We start from the raw sequence: 16,249 nt of genomic DNA, 5'->3' as shown, positions 1-16,249 counted from the left end.
AAAGTGAGCCGGCTCCCAGATTTAAACAACTGCAACTTTTACTAAACGATTCACTGCAGAAAATGGATTTGCATTTGCTTTATGCTTTAAATATTTAAATTATATCATATCTATGTTGTTATATCTGTCATTTTTTGTCAATCCTTTTGTTTCCTATTCTGATCAATTATCAAATGAGACTAAAAGTCTATAAATTGGCTTATTATTATCTGAAAGCAACTTCTTTTTCAGAAAAACGGTCTGGAAGCTGACATTATGTTTGATTCTGCAGTTTTGATGGTCTATTGGATCGTACCGTTCAGTTGGGTGGCTGGAGCAGCGCTCCAACGGGATCTTCACCAGCCTGTCATCAAGCCCAACAATCAAAGATCTGTCACTGTGGAGGATTTGGAGGCTCTTGATTGGTCCGATGTGCCCTTGAGGAAGGAGCCTGAGCTCCTCCAGGTAGCAGCCTTGAAGGCTTTTGTTTGTTGTGGAGAGAGCCTTTAGGATGGTGCCGTATTCTGATTGGACAAGATGAATAAGGAGAGAAGTTCTGGGATGAAAAGGATCTACAGCACTACAATTTTGTTGCTGTTGCCACAGCTAACTCGCTCACCGGTGCCGATGTACATGACATGGTAGAGTGTGTCTCGGCCCTGGACAATGTCCACCACCAGCTTGGAGAAGCGCAGGTTGTCCTGGGTCAGCAGAGGGTTGATGGTGATTGGTTGGACCACATCATTCATGAGGAAGAGTCGCTGGGCATCCTGGAGGCTGCGCTCTGTAAGGTTCCCACCGGGGCCTCCCTCTTCCAGTGTGCCACACTGAGGGATTAGTGTTGCTTATTAAGAACGTAGGTTGGTGGCTGATGTTTCTGAATCTGCAGCAGCGGCTTTTCTTATCAGCAAAACACTCTTTAACACTCACTAATTTTAGCATACCTTCAACCTGAGGGCACGAGCTGTTAACAGACCTGTGTAATGGTGGTCATTAGACTTGTCAAACACTGGTGTAACTTAGAACATTAATGGCTACATTTGAATAAATTGTGTTGGTATGAGGTCCTTTGTTTTGCAACAGAGCTTTCATGAATGTTCATAGTTTCTGGTTCTTTTCTGTTTTTTCCATGAAAAATATTAATAATATTATATTATGAGCTGCAGAAGGCCATTACTAACAGCACAAATATATGTTTAATAAATGCAAATTTTGAAATTAAAAATAACAAAACTATAACATATGAAATGCAGAGATTACATAAACTGAAATGTCACTACAAGGTCCCTACAGCTCAATTTGGGTTGCATTTTGTTTGGGTCGGGAAACTTGCCAAGCATTTATTGGTGGAATTATATTTGAGGGAGCTGAGCGAGAATTTTCTTTGTGCTATACTGCAATAAGCTATCTTTATCCTCAGCACACCAAGATGAAATGAGAACCAGTCTTTAAAAAAATGCCTTGAAGGAAAGGCTGGAAAATTATAAAAAGGACAAAACTTAAGCACATTTAAGTCCATCCAGTTTGCTTATATATGTGAGTTACCTGAAAATTGGGTATGGGGTTAGGGGTGGAGAGCCAGGCAGTGCGGGGGTTCTCTTGGCAGCGAAAGGGTCCATTGAAGGCCTGGGTGATGGAGCTCAGATTGAAGGCACAGACAGCAGAAGCTGATATACTGTTCCTAAAAAGGAGGAGGATTTGATCATTGTCAGATCTCAGGAAGCCAGTGAGAAAGAAAACAAGATTGAAGAAAGAGAATATCTTATTATCTCAGTTATAACAAACATGAAGATGAAATACACGTTGACATGCAAAACATTTTAAAAAACCTGAGCGCAATTGCGACTTACTTGTTCTTTAAAAACAACAACACATGATCAAATATACTGCTTACTGATATAAGACGCCTTGTTAAAGATTAAACCACACAACAGCAGGCTGTATAAACTCCAGTTATATAACATGTAATAACTAAAAACTGTAAAATGGGCCACTCTGTATACAAAGTAGTTTGTTCAAATTACTTATATAGTTATGCCGAAGTAATATTGTGAAAGTGGGTCTTTTAAAAAAAGGAATGTAATGGAAACGTATGGAATGGTAACACACTTACAGGTAACTGGTCCTAGAAGCAAGTTTTAGTACTAAAAGGATCAGATATGTATGTATTAGTGTATTATTATTACACTGCCCCTGACAGGTGTGAAAACTGACAGGTGTGCTTGATTTTATTTTTGAAAATGGAGATCTTAAAATGAAAGTTTAAAAAAATAGCCTGTAAACGTAGCCTGAATGTGGGTTGAATAAGCCAATGTGGAGCTTAGATGGGTTTGTTTTAGGTCACAAATCTTTTCTACCAATGAGAACGATAAAGCAGATTTTTCCTGCCTTAACAGGCGCAACGAAGCTAACGAAAGGCTCAACGAGATGTCAATTAATCAGTCTCGATACACCCACACAATCCTGGGAAGAGGGCCAATCAGCCAGATTAACTGAAAACACCCGTGTGGTTGTTCAGCAACTTTAAACTCCAGTCTACATAGAGAGAGTGTAATTAATGAAAATTACTCACACATTAGTGGTAAAGATACCATAGATCAGGTCCTGCTCTGGTAAGTAAAAGGTGCTCTGCAGCTCGTTGTAGTAAAAGGGGATTTCTCCTGAGCGTGAGCAGTTGAGACGGGCCTTCATAAAGGTCGTCCAGGTGTCCTCCAAAAGGAAACGTCCACCCATATCGTTCTTACAGACCCGGGCCACGCGAGAGAACACTATCTTCCCACAATCGTTTTCAACTGCTGTTTCTCTCAGGAAGAAGTAGGCAAACCGACCAATCTCATAAACAGACACAAAATGAGGCTCTAAACACATGAGGAGGAGAGAAAAAATATGGAATATTATATGATACCCACAAACAGAGACATGGGACATTACAGGTCAGTGTGGTGCTTTGCTCACCGTTGAGCCATTTGGAGTTGTACTGAGCGGTGCGCAGTGGCAGCATGTTGCCCAGGCTCCTGTAGATGACGGGGTCACGTCCTGAGAAGTCAATCACCGTAGCAGCATACAACTCGCCCCTCTCTGTTACCATGGCGGTGGAGTTGTGGCGTGGGTCATAGGGACATCTGGCAACACCGTTTACTGTGTCCAACACCTGACTGATGTTACCAATCTAACAGGAAGTGTACAGGTGTAAACACAAGTGAATTCACCAAAAAAATTATTAATAGAGAATCTGCTGCTTCTATTTCAGTATTCAGATTGCACTGGATCATGAAGACAACATGGACAATTATTTATGAGAATACATTGCAAAAAAAAGGCACAAATGTTGCACAAATTAACTTGCAGAGACTTTAAATTTTCTTGAGATTCTGTGATGAATAGGTTATAAGTAGTATTCCTTTTTGATTAATTTTGATGGTGGATAATCCCCATGGCTCAAACCGGATCTCGCATCACATCTCATGATATACCAACCTGCCTGGTTACGCAGACTGGGGTGAAAGCATTGGTCCCACACGTGAAGAGTGTCGTCCCACTTATCAACAAAACCCGGATGTAGTTTTGACACTCCTCCTGCAGACAAACACTCCGCAACTCAGTTTGGTTGGTCGTTAAGAAAACCTAAACAGTCATGTTAGTTGACAACATTATCAATAAAGCGAACAAAGACTTATGACACAACACGCTACCTCAGACTTCCCCTTGCTCTGACATGAGCGTTTTGTGTCTTCATCGGGTGCCCATTCGGTCGCCTGGGGAACACAAAAAAGAATTTTACAATTAAATTAACATTTACAGCATCTCAGTAGTTATTCCTAAGAAAGACTAATATTTAGATTGAATTCATTGGATTGATTCAATTCAAATCAATATGCAGATTAATGTAGATTATTATTACTCAATTATATATCATAGATGTGTAGAATTAAATTCATTCGTATTAGCACTATTTTAATATTAGGGAGTTTATCTTTTTTAAATCAACTCAATTTTTGTTTAGGTTATAATTGATTCTGTACTGTTTTCTATTCAAATTCAACTATTAAGGGTGTCATTTAATTAATATTTACTCAAGACCAAACCTTGTGAAATGTAATTAATATTTTGCTTGTAATCTGTTGCCTCATTTTCATTGAGTAGATATGGTTTATCTTTTCTTACAGTGCACCGACAGGAGTTTAGGTGGCACCATTACACACAACATGTAACAAGTAAATCAGAAACACACATAGAACAGCCATGCAAAATTTAAAGGAATAGTTCAACATTTTAGGAAAAACACTGAGAACAATGAGAATACACTAGTTAACATGCAATAGTGTGTTTAATCTGTAAAAAACCAAGGGTTGACTAAAAGAAGTCACTGTTTTCAGCAAAAAGATGCTCTAACAGACAACCCAACAAAAAACCACAACGTGTGCTTTTTACACTTCGGATGTAACATTTATTATGAAGCAGATTTGGCTCCCTGCTTCCAGTCTTTATGCAAAGCTAAGCTAACCAGCTGCTGGCTCCAGCTACATATTTAATGTACAGACATTGATCTTCTCATCTAACTCTCAGCAAGTCAGCAAATATGCAAATTTCCCAAAATCATGAACTATTATTCCCTTCAGCAAAAAATATGTTGAAGTACAAAAACAAGTAAAAGCAGATTTCTTTTTCAATTGTACATTTATGTTAAAAAGGTCATTACCTGTATAAGCGAGGCGTTGCTTAACGTCAGTCTGAAGAGGAAGTTTCTACAAAAAAGATTTTTTATGTTAAGAGGAAGAGTAGCAGAACTACACACACTGCAGAGGGTATAATAAACTAGTAATTATTTCATTCCTACAACAATGTATAATGGCAACATACTGTATGTTGACTTGAAGCTGTTTGAATGTTGTCTGCTTTGAGTGATAGTTATTTGTCACCTTGCTCCCACAATGAGCTGGTTTCTGCTCAGGTCCAGTGCCAGCTGGGAGAAATCCTTCACTCCTGGATGAGAGAATTCTGACATCCCTGGCCTCAATGCTGGAGAGAGAAAGAACAACAGGATGAGGTGAGATTTAAGAGGGAAAAAGTAGCACAGAGCCATAATATGAAGTGCGTGGGAACCCTTCTCCACCAAATGGTACCTAGCTCTCAGCCTCAGATAAGCCCTCAGTGTTTTTACTGATGTGTCACATTTCTCTCCAGTGAATCAACTGATCCCGCAGTGTGACAGCTCCACAACCTCCCATGAGCCTTTCAACCTGATGCCAGAATGGAGGCTTAGGCCAACGCTTCATGATATTTGTTAGTGGCAGTTCCTCTGGCCTAATGAGCCCTTTGTTCTAAAAACAAAATGAAGGCTGGAATGATTTTTTTTAATTTGATTTTAAATCAAATTAAAAATTTCAATTATAATTTAAAAAAAAACAATGTCCTTAGTTTGACTCCCTTATTTTATTGTGAAACATTTCATTTGATTTCATGCTCTGTACTTGTGTTTGCCTGGCTTTAATTTAATTGAGTTGCTGTTGAAATGTAATCTTTTTACCTTGTAAAGCACGAAACATGCACTTGCAACAAACATACCCTTCCAACCGTGTTTAAGAGCAAATTACTGGTGTCTAAATGAATGCGGGTTCCTTTTTTTAAACCGCCTAGCTTGTGGGATAAATGTATCTAAGACAATAACATCCCGGTTTGCCAGTCGGACACTTTGAGCTGAATGGAAGCTGACATCCTGTCAAAATAATATCATCAAAGGCCCATTCACAGCTGGTAAGACAGATGAAGAAGAACATGTAATGAGGCCATACTGTAGACATGTGATACTCTTTATGTATGTTAAAATGTCCAACAATAGTTTCAAAATACATATATTATATCTAAAATAAACCCAGGCCTCGTGTTTTGCAAATACTTCTTTATTAATTTAATTTAAAAACGTAAAGCAACATCTCGAAAGCAACTTCTTTATGAAGACGGTTATTTCAAACAAAAGTGAACCAAAATTCTTGTCTGGTCTCCGTTCCACTTTGAACAGCGTTCAGATAGTAACAATACAACATGAACACAAACCATTCATTTGACACCTACCTGTAACCAGCACTTGTAGCAGCGCTAATTAAATTGTTTCTTTTCCCTGTTATGTTGACTGGTGTTTTTAATGCGTATACTATGTGTAACAATACAATACGACGTTGTCAGAAAGTTTTTATGATCCAACCAGACCTTTCACAAGCTCAATTTTATCTTCAAATCACAAATGTATGTATGAGGTTCAACAAATCAGATATAATCAGGGTCTCTCCTGTTTTCCCTGACATTGTTTACGAGCTCATTATTTCAAATGATGCTGCAACTAATTTATATACTTTACATATTGTATAGTTGGGTTAGGATAAATCAACTTCCAGACCAACTAAGCAAAAATCAGCTGGTTTCAGCATCTGTTGCTCTAACACAAAGGTAGTTGAAGATTACGCCATAACCAAAGATTGTCTTTTAATCCAATAACTGCAGTGGATGTGAGGCCACATTAACGCCTTATAAATGTAGACATGAGTACCCCCTTTCATAAATCCATAGTAGGCTTTGTGAACCAATCGGGAATGAGATTTTTGACTTAGCGACCTGAAGTTTAGAGACAAACATGGAAATGTCTCTAATAGCTGAAAGAAAAGCTTGTACTGATGCGCTCACCTTGGTAAGAGACAACAGGATGTTCCTTTCTAAGACACTCTGCTGGTTTGATGTGAGGCTGTTGGGACAGACACACAGACAAACAGATGACCAGCACGAGGCCACAGGGGGAGAGGGCCCATGCCCCCAACCCTGACGTAACCATAGTTACAACCACATCCAGTCTTCAATCAGGTCCTCAGGAAACACCTGTTGGAATGGAGGAAAATGTAAGAACATGACCAGCAAGAATCAAACACCAAGGACAAAAACAAATCAGTCTAGTGAACGATATTTACAATCTAAACTTTCTCTCTGTATTAGATTATGAAAATCCATTACTATTAAACAGTACTTGACACTGACTTGCTCTCTGTGTGGCTGTCCATCCATCTAAATCATTTTTGCCCCAACCCCCCCAGCCCAGCGGCTGCAGCCTTCTGCTGTCTCTGTCTGTCTGCTCTGGGTGTCCAGCCCCTCAGTGTCGGCAGGACTTGGTCATGGCTAATTCATTTCAAAAGGCCAGAGCCGTCAAACCCTCTAATGCCGACTCTCAAACCGAGGGTGCCATCAACAGGAGAGCTTTAAGACTGAGAAGACCTTTTCAAAGACGAGTCTGGGCCCAGCGCCAAACAGGGGGAGTGAACTTTTAACTGTGAGCCACATGAAGGGTCTTTGTGTCAACTTCAAAATCCATTTGCGTAAATCAAGTCTGCTCAAAGATGATGATTTGATTGATGATCTGAGTGTCTCAAAATGGCACAACAGTGCTAAAAGAATTAGCTGATAATTTAGACTGTATGCTATGTTTGCACGAATGGCAGCACCTGTGGACCTCTGTGGACTTATACGACTTACTCCTCAACATTCAGCCATGATGTCAAACAACCTGCAGCGAAGAAAGCAGTCTGAGAACTTCCCTCAGGGATGCCAAATACTGTATCTCCAACAATGAGGACAACAGGTAAAATACAGCAAATGGAGCTTTTTTTGTCAGCACTGTGTGAACAAACGGACATCCAGGTCAAAAGGACAATACCAACTTCACAGTTATTAAGTACGACATGCACACAGCTGGATTTTTTTTTTTTTACCCGGGAAGGAAAACATTGCTGTGTGCATGCTTAGTAAATTGTAGAAAGTCTAAAGAAACAGAAATCAGAAATCTAAATATTAAAGCAGCTGAAATTTCCTGTTTTAAGTTTAAAGAGGAACTTTTGCAAAGATTAAAGTCTGTTTACTTTTAGGTGGTACTTCCCATCTGAAAATGAAAATGTTTTAACGGTGTACAGCTAGAAAGTGAGTTTACCAAACCTACTGTATGGACCACTCTGTTTGAGATTAGCGGATCGTGGCTAGATTAGTTGCTACTATCTTAACATACCTGAATGTTTGACCCAATTGTTGGTGCTCGAGTTGCATTGTGGGTGATTTATGCACCAGGAATTTTACAAGGAAGAAGAATATGTGGCATAAAAAAGACAATATCCCTGATTCGGCTGCATCAATATTGATTCTATTTTAAATTGCCCATGGCTAAAATCATAAATGCAACCATCTGTACCACGGTAAAACCTTGTTTTACTAATTACATTTTTTTTTTTTTTTTTTAAATAAAGTCTTCATGTCAGTCAAAGCCATGTTGTTGACTATAATGTCAAATTTAAGGAAAAACTAGTTCCAAATGGCATCATCTTCCAACAATTTACTCACATTTATTGCAAAAAAGACCAGTTCTTCTAAGCTACAGTTCAGCAGATTTGTTAAGCTTCTCCCACTCTCCTTTAACCCTTAGACCAGCTTCACTGCAGCTGCTACGTGCTCGGGGGAAAAGAGGCAGTGAATGTCTGCCTGACTACTGCTCCCCAGGAGGACTGAATGTGTGTGGAAGCAGAAGTTTTTTAACCTGCTGGGTCTAACATTGTTGCTTAATGAAGCGACAGGAGCAGAGCCTTCACCGCTGGCCCTGCTTTTGTTATGTGGCCATGCTCCTCTCACCGTGCAAAGGCCGGCCAGTGAGAAGCCTAGTGTTCTGGGACTTGTCTATTCAGTGCAATGAGGGGGAGCAGCAGCACACGTCAGTCAGATTCTTCAAGGGCAGTAGGAAATGTTTGAATTCCAATTCTCACACTGCAAACAGCCTTACTTAGACTGCATGTTTATTAATTTTTTATGTCCTCACACCTAAATAACAGAAAAGGTTCCAAAGGACCGCCATGAGTAACTTCAGATCACTACCGCTGTTAAGGTTTGCTCAATTTAAAGTACACTGTTAAGCTTAGAGAAAGATCGTAGTCATGATTAAAAGTAGGGATAGATCGATTATCGGCCCTTGCCGATTATCGGGCCGTTTTTGGCAGTTTGCAGATTATCTGTATCAGCGTTTTATTTGCCTGATAACTGATATATTTAATGTATTAAAATGAGCTCCACTACACTGGCTCCGCTACAGCTCTGTCCCTCGGTCACCACTGAGTCTGACTTAATGTCCCGCCCACAACACTACATGACTATCTTTTACTGTGGATTATGTTGAAAGTTTCTAATTTATTAAATAACTGCTTAAACCATTTAAACAAGGTTTTGTGTTGGAGTTTGTAACACTAAAAATCTTAATTTTAATTTAAAGATTTTAATTTTCCCTGTCATTACATATTGGTTCCAAATATTGGTTATTGGTTATTATAACTACTATTAATCTGAATCGTTCTTGAAAAACCAGTATCAGTCCATCCCTAGTTAAAAGAAACCACCATTGACTGTTGGTAGGAGACAGTATGCTAACAGCAGTCTACTGTGTTAAAGTCAGACACTTGAGACACAGTGTATGTCCCACCATCCACCGGATCGTCTTCTGGAAGTTTTTACTGCGTTATGGTGCTTTGACCTTTATTTATAATGAGAGAGGACAGACATTATTACAATAACCCCAAGGGGCTGCTTGTTCGGTAAAGACATCTTGAAAAAAGAGCTCAGCAGCTTGCCTGTGATGTCAGCACTAGAGTACAGGTGATATGAAGTTGACTGAGAGGTTATTTCCTGTTTCCAAATGTGGCTTGATGTGTCCTCAATGAGTCGAATCAGCCAGAACACAGTCAAAATATTTTAGATTTGGAAGGAAACCAGTGTTGGACAAGAAGGAAGTAATGGCGGGCAAACATTCATGCCTGTTTTTGTTTTTTTCTGGAGCCATGATTTTCCGAGCAATTCATTCATTTACGTAGCTGCCCGTGTTGGAAAAACACCATAAAGCCTTAACAACCTTTGAGAAGATTAGAAATACAGTCTCCAATTCATGTGACCCGTGTGTGTTTGGACTGTGGGAGGAAAACCACAGGAACACGGAGTGAACATGTGATCCACACAGAGAGGAAGTAAATGTAAAATTATGATTTAAAAAAACATGACTAATGTACATCTTATAGCATCGTTAGCAGCTCTGTATCTACCTGTTATTCCTCTCAAAGAATAAAATTAATTTTACAATTATCTCAAAAACCTATGCCCAGAGATAGATAATTCACCTGCCCTCTTATTTCACTTTGACATTTGTATTTCCAGCACTAAACTTGTTACAGTATCTTCAATTATAAACATATACAAGCCCTGTATGGTAAAAAGGTAAAACTATTTCAACTATTCGTATCTATTAATCAGCACTCTCTCCACAAATATAGGGTTTATTAAATTGTAATCACAATTCAGACTATAACCTAACTCATACTGATCTTACAATACACATCAGAATGGCATCCACCCTTTTAATCAGTGGTTCTTAACTTTTTTGACTTGTTGTTATTTGACACTTTAAAAAGAGTTTACTTGTGACCTCTTGTCACCTGATGCATATATCTATAGGTGATGGTCAGTTTAACCAAAGGGTGATTTTCTTTCTCAGATTGATTTATTGAAATTGTTTTTCAGGTGCCTGAAGATGTGAAATTACCCAGTGATTCATGAGCAAAAAGCAATGAATCCAAAGAATTTCACTGGCCGGTCATCTCACGACCCTTACACCAATGCTACAAAGGTTAGCAGAACTAGCTGCAGCCTTCAGAGTCGCCGGTGAGAATGCTGTGACACATGTTTGGACAGTGTAGTAGTGTTCCTGGAGCACTTTATAACAGTTGTACAACACTGCAGTTTTTTTTTTGGCAAACTCTCCATTTTTCTTTTATAAGTTGATGTGTAGCCAGTTATTGGACCGTAGAGTTAGAAGAAAGATTTTTTTAATCTCCTGGGTGTCCGCAAGCTTGAGACTCATTTTAAGATTTTTCAAGCATGCTAATGAAATTAAAGTAACATGGAACTTGAATTTTTTTGTGAGCCTCTCTTCTTTTTTTAAAGAACTTTCTATTCAAGCACTCTTGGCTTTGTCTTCAGACATTTCAGTCTTTTCAGGAGGCCCTCCCACGGTGTGTGTCAGTTGGATACCTTCGACCCATTGCTTATATATGAATGAGTTGATTCGAAGGAGTGGGGAGAAAAGTGTGGATGAACTTCTTCTGTGGCAATCTGACCACTAAGCTTACTGAGTTTGAATGTGCCATACTGACACTGTGAAGGTGCGGTTTCTTATTCTGGCAGGATGAGTAAAACCTCTTTCGTCATTTCTTAAAAAACAGCTATTACAGGGAATCATATTGTGATCTGACAACAAAAGATCCACACGAAAAACCTTGACGTGCTTAACAAAACTTCCACCAGGATTACAGGCTACAAAATGAGCGTGCTGGGTGTACATGTTAAGTGGGCTTCATTAAAATCTTGACAAATCCTTTTTACTGAGGTGATATATGACAGGGAAATGAATTACAAGTAATTATTTCCTTATTCAAAAGCCCCGTAATTTGTTCCTCCATGGCATCAAAAATAAAAGGTTGGAGTCCAGCATTTGACCTTTGTATATCAGCCTCTTGTCTAAAATCTTGTACTTGGACTTCATCCAAATATCACCAAAAGAAACAATGAATCCCCCCCCCCCTCCCCCTCCCCATTCCCCCCTTCCCTACACCAAAGAACCTGGGATTCCAAACCCCAAATTCCTCCTTAAACATGGAGGGCTCACAAAACAACAGCTGCTACCAAAAGCAAATCTGGAAAAATCTCTCTGACTGTTGCAGTGGCAGCTCCTACTCAACAGTAGGACTCACCTAATAAAGTAATAATATGAATTATCAAGGAAGTCAGTTCAGTTGGAGCAAACAGACACTGAGAGGGCATCCAAAGTCTTTCTATCAAAATATTCAGAGAGGACCATTTCCGAGGCAGTGTTCTCAGCTCCTTCCTACCGGGGTGAATGGCCTCTCTGTGCAACCTGCCAACTATCTGCCAATGGCCGCTCTCTTTTACAAGTGAATAGACTGAGTTTAGCCACAGTTAAAAGACACACTAACGTGCCATGGCTGCGCCACAATGGCTACTCGGGTAAATTGCCAAACCTAATGATGCCGGTTTGGCCCCGGCTAGAGGAGGTAGAGAGCAGGAATCCTAAAGAGGCACACAGCTGCACTGATCCCTCTCTACCTATCTCCCTTCTCTCATCTCTGTCTCCGTCTGCGCTCTTATCATGAACTCCATTTCTTTTGATTTCTGAAAAAAAAACACCACTAGCGTGTATAAGATGCATACTTTCTGCATTCTCTGAAAATGCTCCATTCTTTTCCCACTTTGAAGAAAAGTCATTAGAGTAAAAATTACAGGTATGCCCAACCACTCCTTTCATCTACCTGCTCAGCACCAAACAGCAGAAAGAGACACAGTTGGGGAAGCACATCTGGGCTACATAAATAAAATGTACCTGCAATTAGCTTAGCTTGTTGGGTTTAGCGTGTTCAAACAGTGTTCAAACAGATTAAGTGTTCAAAGAGATTAATGCAGCTTTAAGTAATCACAAGACATAAAATGCAAAGACAAATTCTGAGTGAGAGGATGTATTTGCCTAAAAGGGAAAATAGTTGTAATAAATGAATAAGGCGCTATGCAGACGCAATAAAATCCTCTAGAACTACACCAAGGTGAAAGAAACTGCTTCCACCATCTCACTATCTCCAGTGCAGGTAAACAAGATAAGTTCGTGCATATGATTGGACTGAGAGGCACACAGAAAAAAAAAACTTGCTTACAGTACAAGTACAGTACAGTACAGTCCAGACTGAGAATTGCAGCCTCAAAAATGTAACATACAATTAAATCCACACCAACAGTTTTATTAATAGTAAGATACTCTTTGCCATCTTTTTGTCTAACCATTTACAGCCCAGTGCAACCACCTATCACATGACTGATGCTCCATGTTTAGGTCATGTGATGTCAACTGAGCAAACTCCATCCACTGAGGAGGACCATGAGATGAGGTTCAAAGCTCAAGAAAAGGAAAGAAAGTGCAAGATAGTTCACAAGGCTAATGAGTTTAACATCTGACAATCTTTAAACAATGTACCATAATCACCTTCACAAAGGTATTATGATGCAAAGCTATGGTTTAGGATTTAATACCATTTACCCAGTGTCTCTAAAATACAGTCCACCCCTTAAGGAGATCTTGTAAATGGAAGTCAAATTATATGTTTATGTTTTATCATCTCCGGGATGCCAGGTATGACTAGTATTTTACAATAACGGATCAAACCTCACTTTCCATTCAAATATCATAAAAAGAATAGACAATTGAAGATGTGTGCCTTGAGCAACTATGAGGGATTCCCGCCCTGTTCCCAGCAATTATTTAGGGAGAAAAGGACAAAATAATTGTAATTTTTACATACAAATTGCCTGTACTTTCTTTTAGTAGAAATATTCATCAGTATCCCGAGAACACTGCCAAAGGGTTCAATCAGTGCAATGTGTGGCTCTTGCTTGACAAAAGGCTAATTGTTCATCTATTGAATGGTTAAAAAAATTACACTCATTCAGACAATATTTTAGAAGCCAGACTGAGGCTATTGATCCAGGCTTTTCCTCTGTCCCCCCTCTGCGATTCTCTCCCAAACCATCACCATGCCAATTTCAGCACTCATGCTTTAGCCAGAACAAAGGAAATATTCACTACACATTACCTGAACCCCTCCAGTGTTAACACATGTCTATCAATGCAACATGTAGTCTCCGCAGGGAGAGACTGATTGATTGATATACGCTGAGGATGAGAAAGAGATGAGATGTCGTGCGTCATGTTAAAGATCAATATAGGAGAAATTAGCCTGCAGAGAGAAAAAGACACACTGAAAGACAGGGAGAAAAAACAGCCACAAAAAGTGTGCAACTTAGACACAAAGACGGAAAGAACAACACAAAAGAATGAGTAATTGGCCTGAAACAGCCAACCTCCACATGGGATATATACGCGCATATGAATACACACTGCACACAGGGAAATACAGGAAAATAAACTTACTTGTTCACCATCACCAAACTGCTCTGGAGGACAAACGGGTGGCACAGATCCTTGACATGGTGAGAGAGAAACAAGAAAGAGAGAAAACTTGTTACACATCGACACAGAGTGGCACGCTGACCAGAGTGTGTGCAGGGGGGTGAAGGGGGGGAGTAAAGGGGTGTGTGTAATGGGGGACATGGGGGGGGGGAAGCAAAGCATTCCTGTTTGTGCAGAGCAAACTTAACTCTGTGAATAGAAAGGGATGTCTGCCCTGTGTGGGTGTGTGTGTGTGTCTTTATTGTTATCCTTTGATTTTTTCTAAGAACTTAGTTCAGATTAAGGTTGTAATCAACCAAACTGGAAACAACTGCCAAAACAATCCTTGTTAAATTGAATTCAACTACTGCTGCACCTTCCCAGTTGCTGACACTATTTCATCTAACAAAATAATAGGACTTTGCTGTTGGAAACAAGTCCCAACATTCTGGCCTTGCTTGTAGTGGCAGTCTCACTCTTTGAAATTTCTCTTCAGGCTAATTAATGACATTTTCATTCAGTTTTATTGAAGCCTATTGGCACTGGACACACAGCCAGCTTGTATCCTTTAACTACCTTTACATTAAAAACTAAACCAATTGTGATGGAAATTTACTGCATTTTATCTCTCAAAAACTTGCACATATTCTTCTCGTGGATTTATGTTTTTTAATACAGAAATAAGTTTGTAGTGCTAATTGAGTCCTTATAACAAGCGTTGCGCTGCTGTCGGCTTACTTCTTCTAACCATTGGTATCTAAAACAATGTGCATAAAGAGATCGGAGGTCAATCTTAAATCACTTGGATACAAAACAAGTCTCACTGTTGGTTGAGCGCAGTTGCGGTATCATCAACGTGCAAATGAACGAGGAGGCAGAGTCAATAACAAATGCCATTAGCTCAGACAAACATTACGTCTGCCTAAACAAAGAAACCCCGTCTGGTCTACAGAGTCACCCGATGGCCAGCAGAAAGTCTGATTTATTTATTTTTTTTACTGCTAAACAGGGTATAACTTAACGGGAGCCATCAATGACAAAAAAGCATCCACTCCCTGTGTCTGTTGACTGAGTTTCATAATCTTCAAAGCATCAATTCCTTTCAACTTTTTGTAGTAAAATAGTCTAAACTCAAGTAATAAGTGAACCTTTACTTTGGACTACTTTATCATAGACTCAATACCCAAAGATCGTGAAGAGTGAATATATCTGAATATAAGGACTTGGGCTTTTTAGCATGGGCGGTGAAAAGAGAGCTCTTGGAAAGGTGAGCCTGGTCGGGGACAAAGATCTTTAGACAACAACATAAAAAACGTAATTTTTAACACATGTACTGCCTTAGTGTGGACATACTCTGTGTCAACAAGCAGGAAATATGACTCGGGATTTTTGTACTGTTGACAGTGACACCTGTCTGGCTACAGAAGTGCCAATCTAAGAAGGCGAAGGGATGACCTCCCATTCAAAAATTAATGGCACCAATAAATCATATCCACTGAAAAATGACAGGATGGTTTAGCTTCCCGCGTTCCCAGCAGAGCATATGAGACAAATAATACTTCCCGGCCTCATCCCCAACCTTTACAGAGCAGGACATTCATCTCTCTCAGCCTCAGCCTCACCGCAGCCGAGTACCAAACCCCCCTGAGAGGATGAATGGCTCGTTCCTGTGTAGACTTAAGGATGACCTCCTCCGGCTCTGTTTTTACAGCCCTCCTGTCACTGCTGGGGCTGAAGGATTACAGGCACAGTGAGACGCAGGGGAGGTGCTGAGTAAAACCAAACCAGGATCGGTGAAAGATGGCCGGGTTTGAACATTACAGACAACAGCGGACATCAGGGGAGCTGTCAACTTAACGAGTGAATATGACTTCTATATCACCTTGTATAGTTCTGAAAGTGTATTAGTGCTGGTTTAGAGCACATTCAGCCACCTGTGATTGCCTCTAAGTGCCAGCGTCTTTTTAAAAGCCTAAATTATTTGTTTTGTGTCCACCTCCGAGCACATTCAAATCAAGACAAGAAGCTGTTATGAGCACCTTTGAGCATTTTAATAGCGTCTGCATTGTACGTTTTAAATATCTTGTCATTTGTAGCAATCAGTTTATTCTCAGAACAATATAAAAACATTAGTTCTGCTATGAGGCCACTGTTTATTCTATGATGCTTTTTTCTCTGTGAGCTTTTAGAGGTAACACT

The 16,249-nt window shown here is 39.7% G+C and overlaps 1 protein-coding gene across 1 annotated transcript in view; it reads right to left on the bottom strand.

Annotated features, from left to right (window-relative positions):
- Positions 1 to 16,249, bottom strand: part of LOC117939447 (semaphorin-5B-like) — a 30,657-nt gene that overhangs the window by 11,608 nt on the left and 2,800 nt on the right. Inside the window, exons 2-12 of the mRNA XM_034864795.1 lie at positions 14,033 to 14,082; positions 6,658 to 6,846; positions 4,899 to 4,998; positions 4,679 to 4,724; positions 3,672 to 3,734; positions 3,457 to 3,555; positions 2,935 to 3,148; positions 2,552 to 2,837; positions 1,525 to 1,660; positions 599 to 806; positions 296 to 503 (exon numbers count right to left, since the gene is read on the bottom strand). Of these exons, the coding sequence (XP_034720686.1) occupies positions 296 to 503; positions 599 to 806; positions 1,525 to 1,660; positions 2,552 to 2,837; positions 2,935 to 3,148; positions 3,457 to 3,555; positions 3,672 to 3,734; positions 4,679 to 4,724; positions 4,899 to 4,998; positions 6,658 to 6,802 (1,505 nt within the window). The 5' untranslated portion in view covers positions 6,803 to 6,846; positions 14,033 to 14,082. The remainder of the gene's footprint in view (positions 1 to 295; positions 504 to 598; positions 807 to 1,524; positions 1,661 to 2,551; positions 2,838 to 2,934; positions 3,149 to 3,456; positions 3,556 to 3,671; positions 3,735 to 4,678; positions 4,725 to 4,898; positions 4,999 to 6,657; positions 6,847 to 14,032; positions 14,083 to 16,249) is intronic.

The sequence above is a fragment of the Etheostoma cragini genome, chromosome 24 (genome assembly GCF_013103735.1).
Source record: "Etheostoma cragini isolate CJK2018 chromosome 24, CSU_Ecrag_1.0, whole genome shotgun sequence".
NCBI lineage: Eukaryota > Metazoa > Chordata > Actinopteri > Perciformes > Percidae > Etheostoma > Etheostoma cragini.
This window is presented reverse-complemented; position numbering and strand designations above follow the sequence as displayed.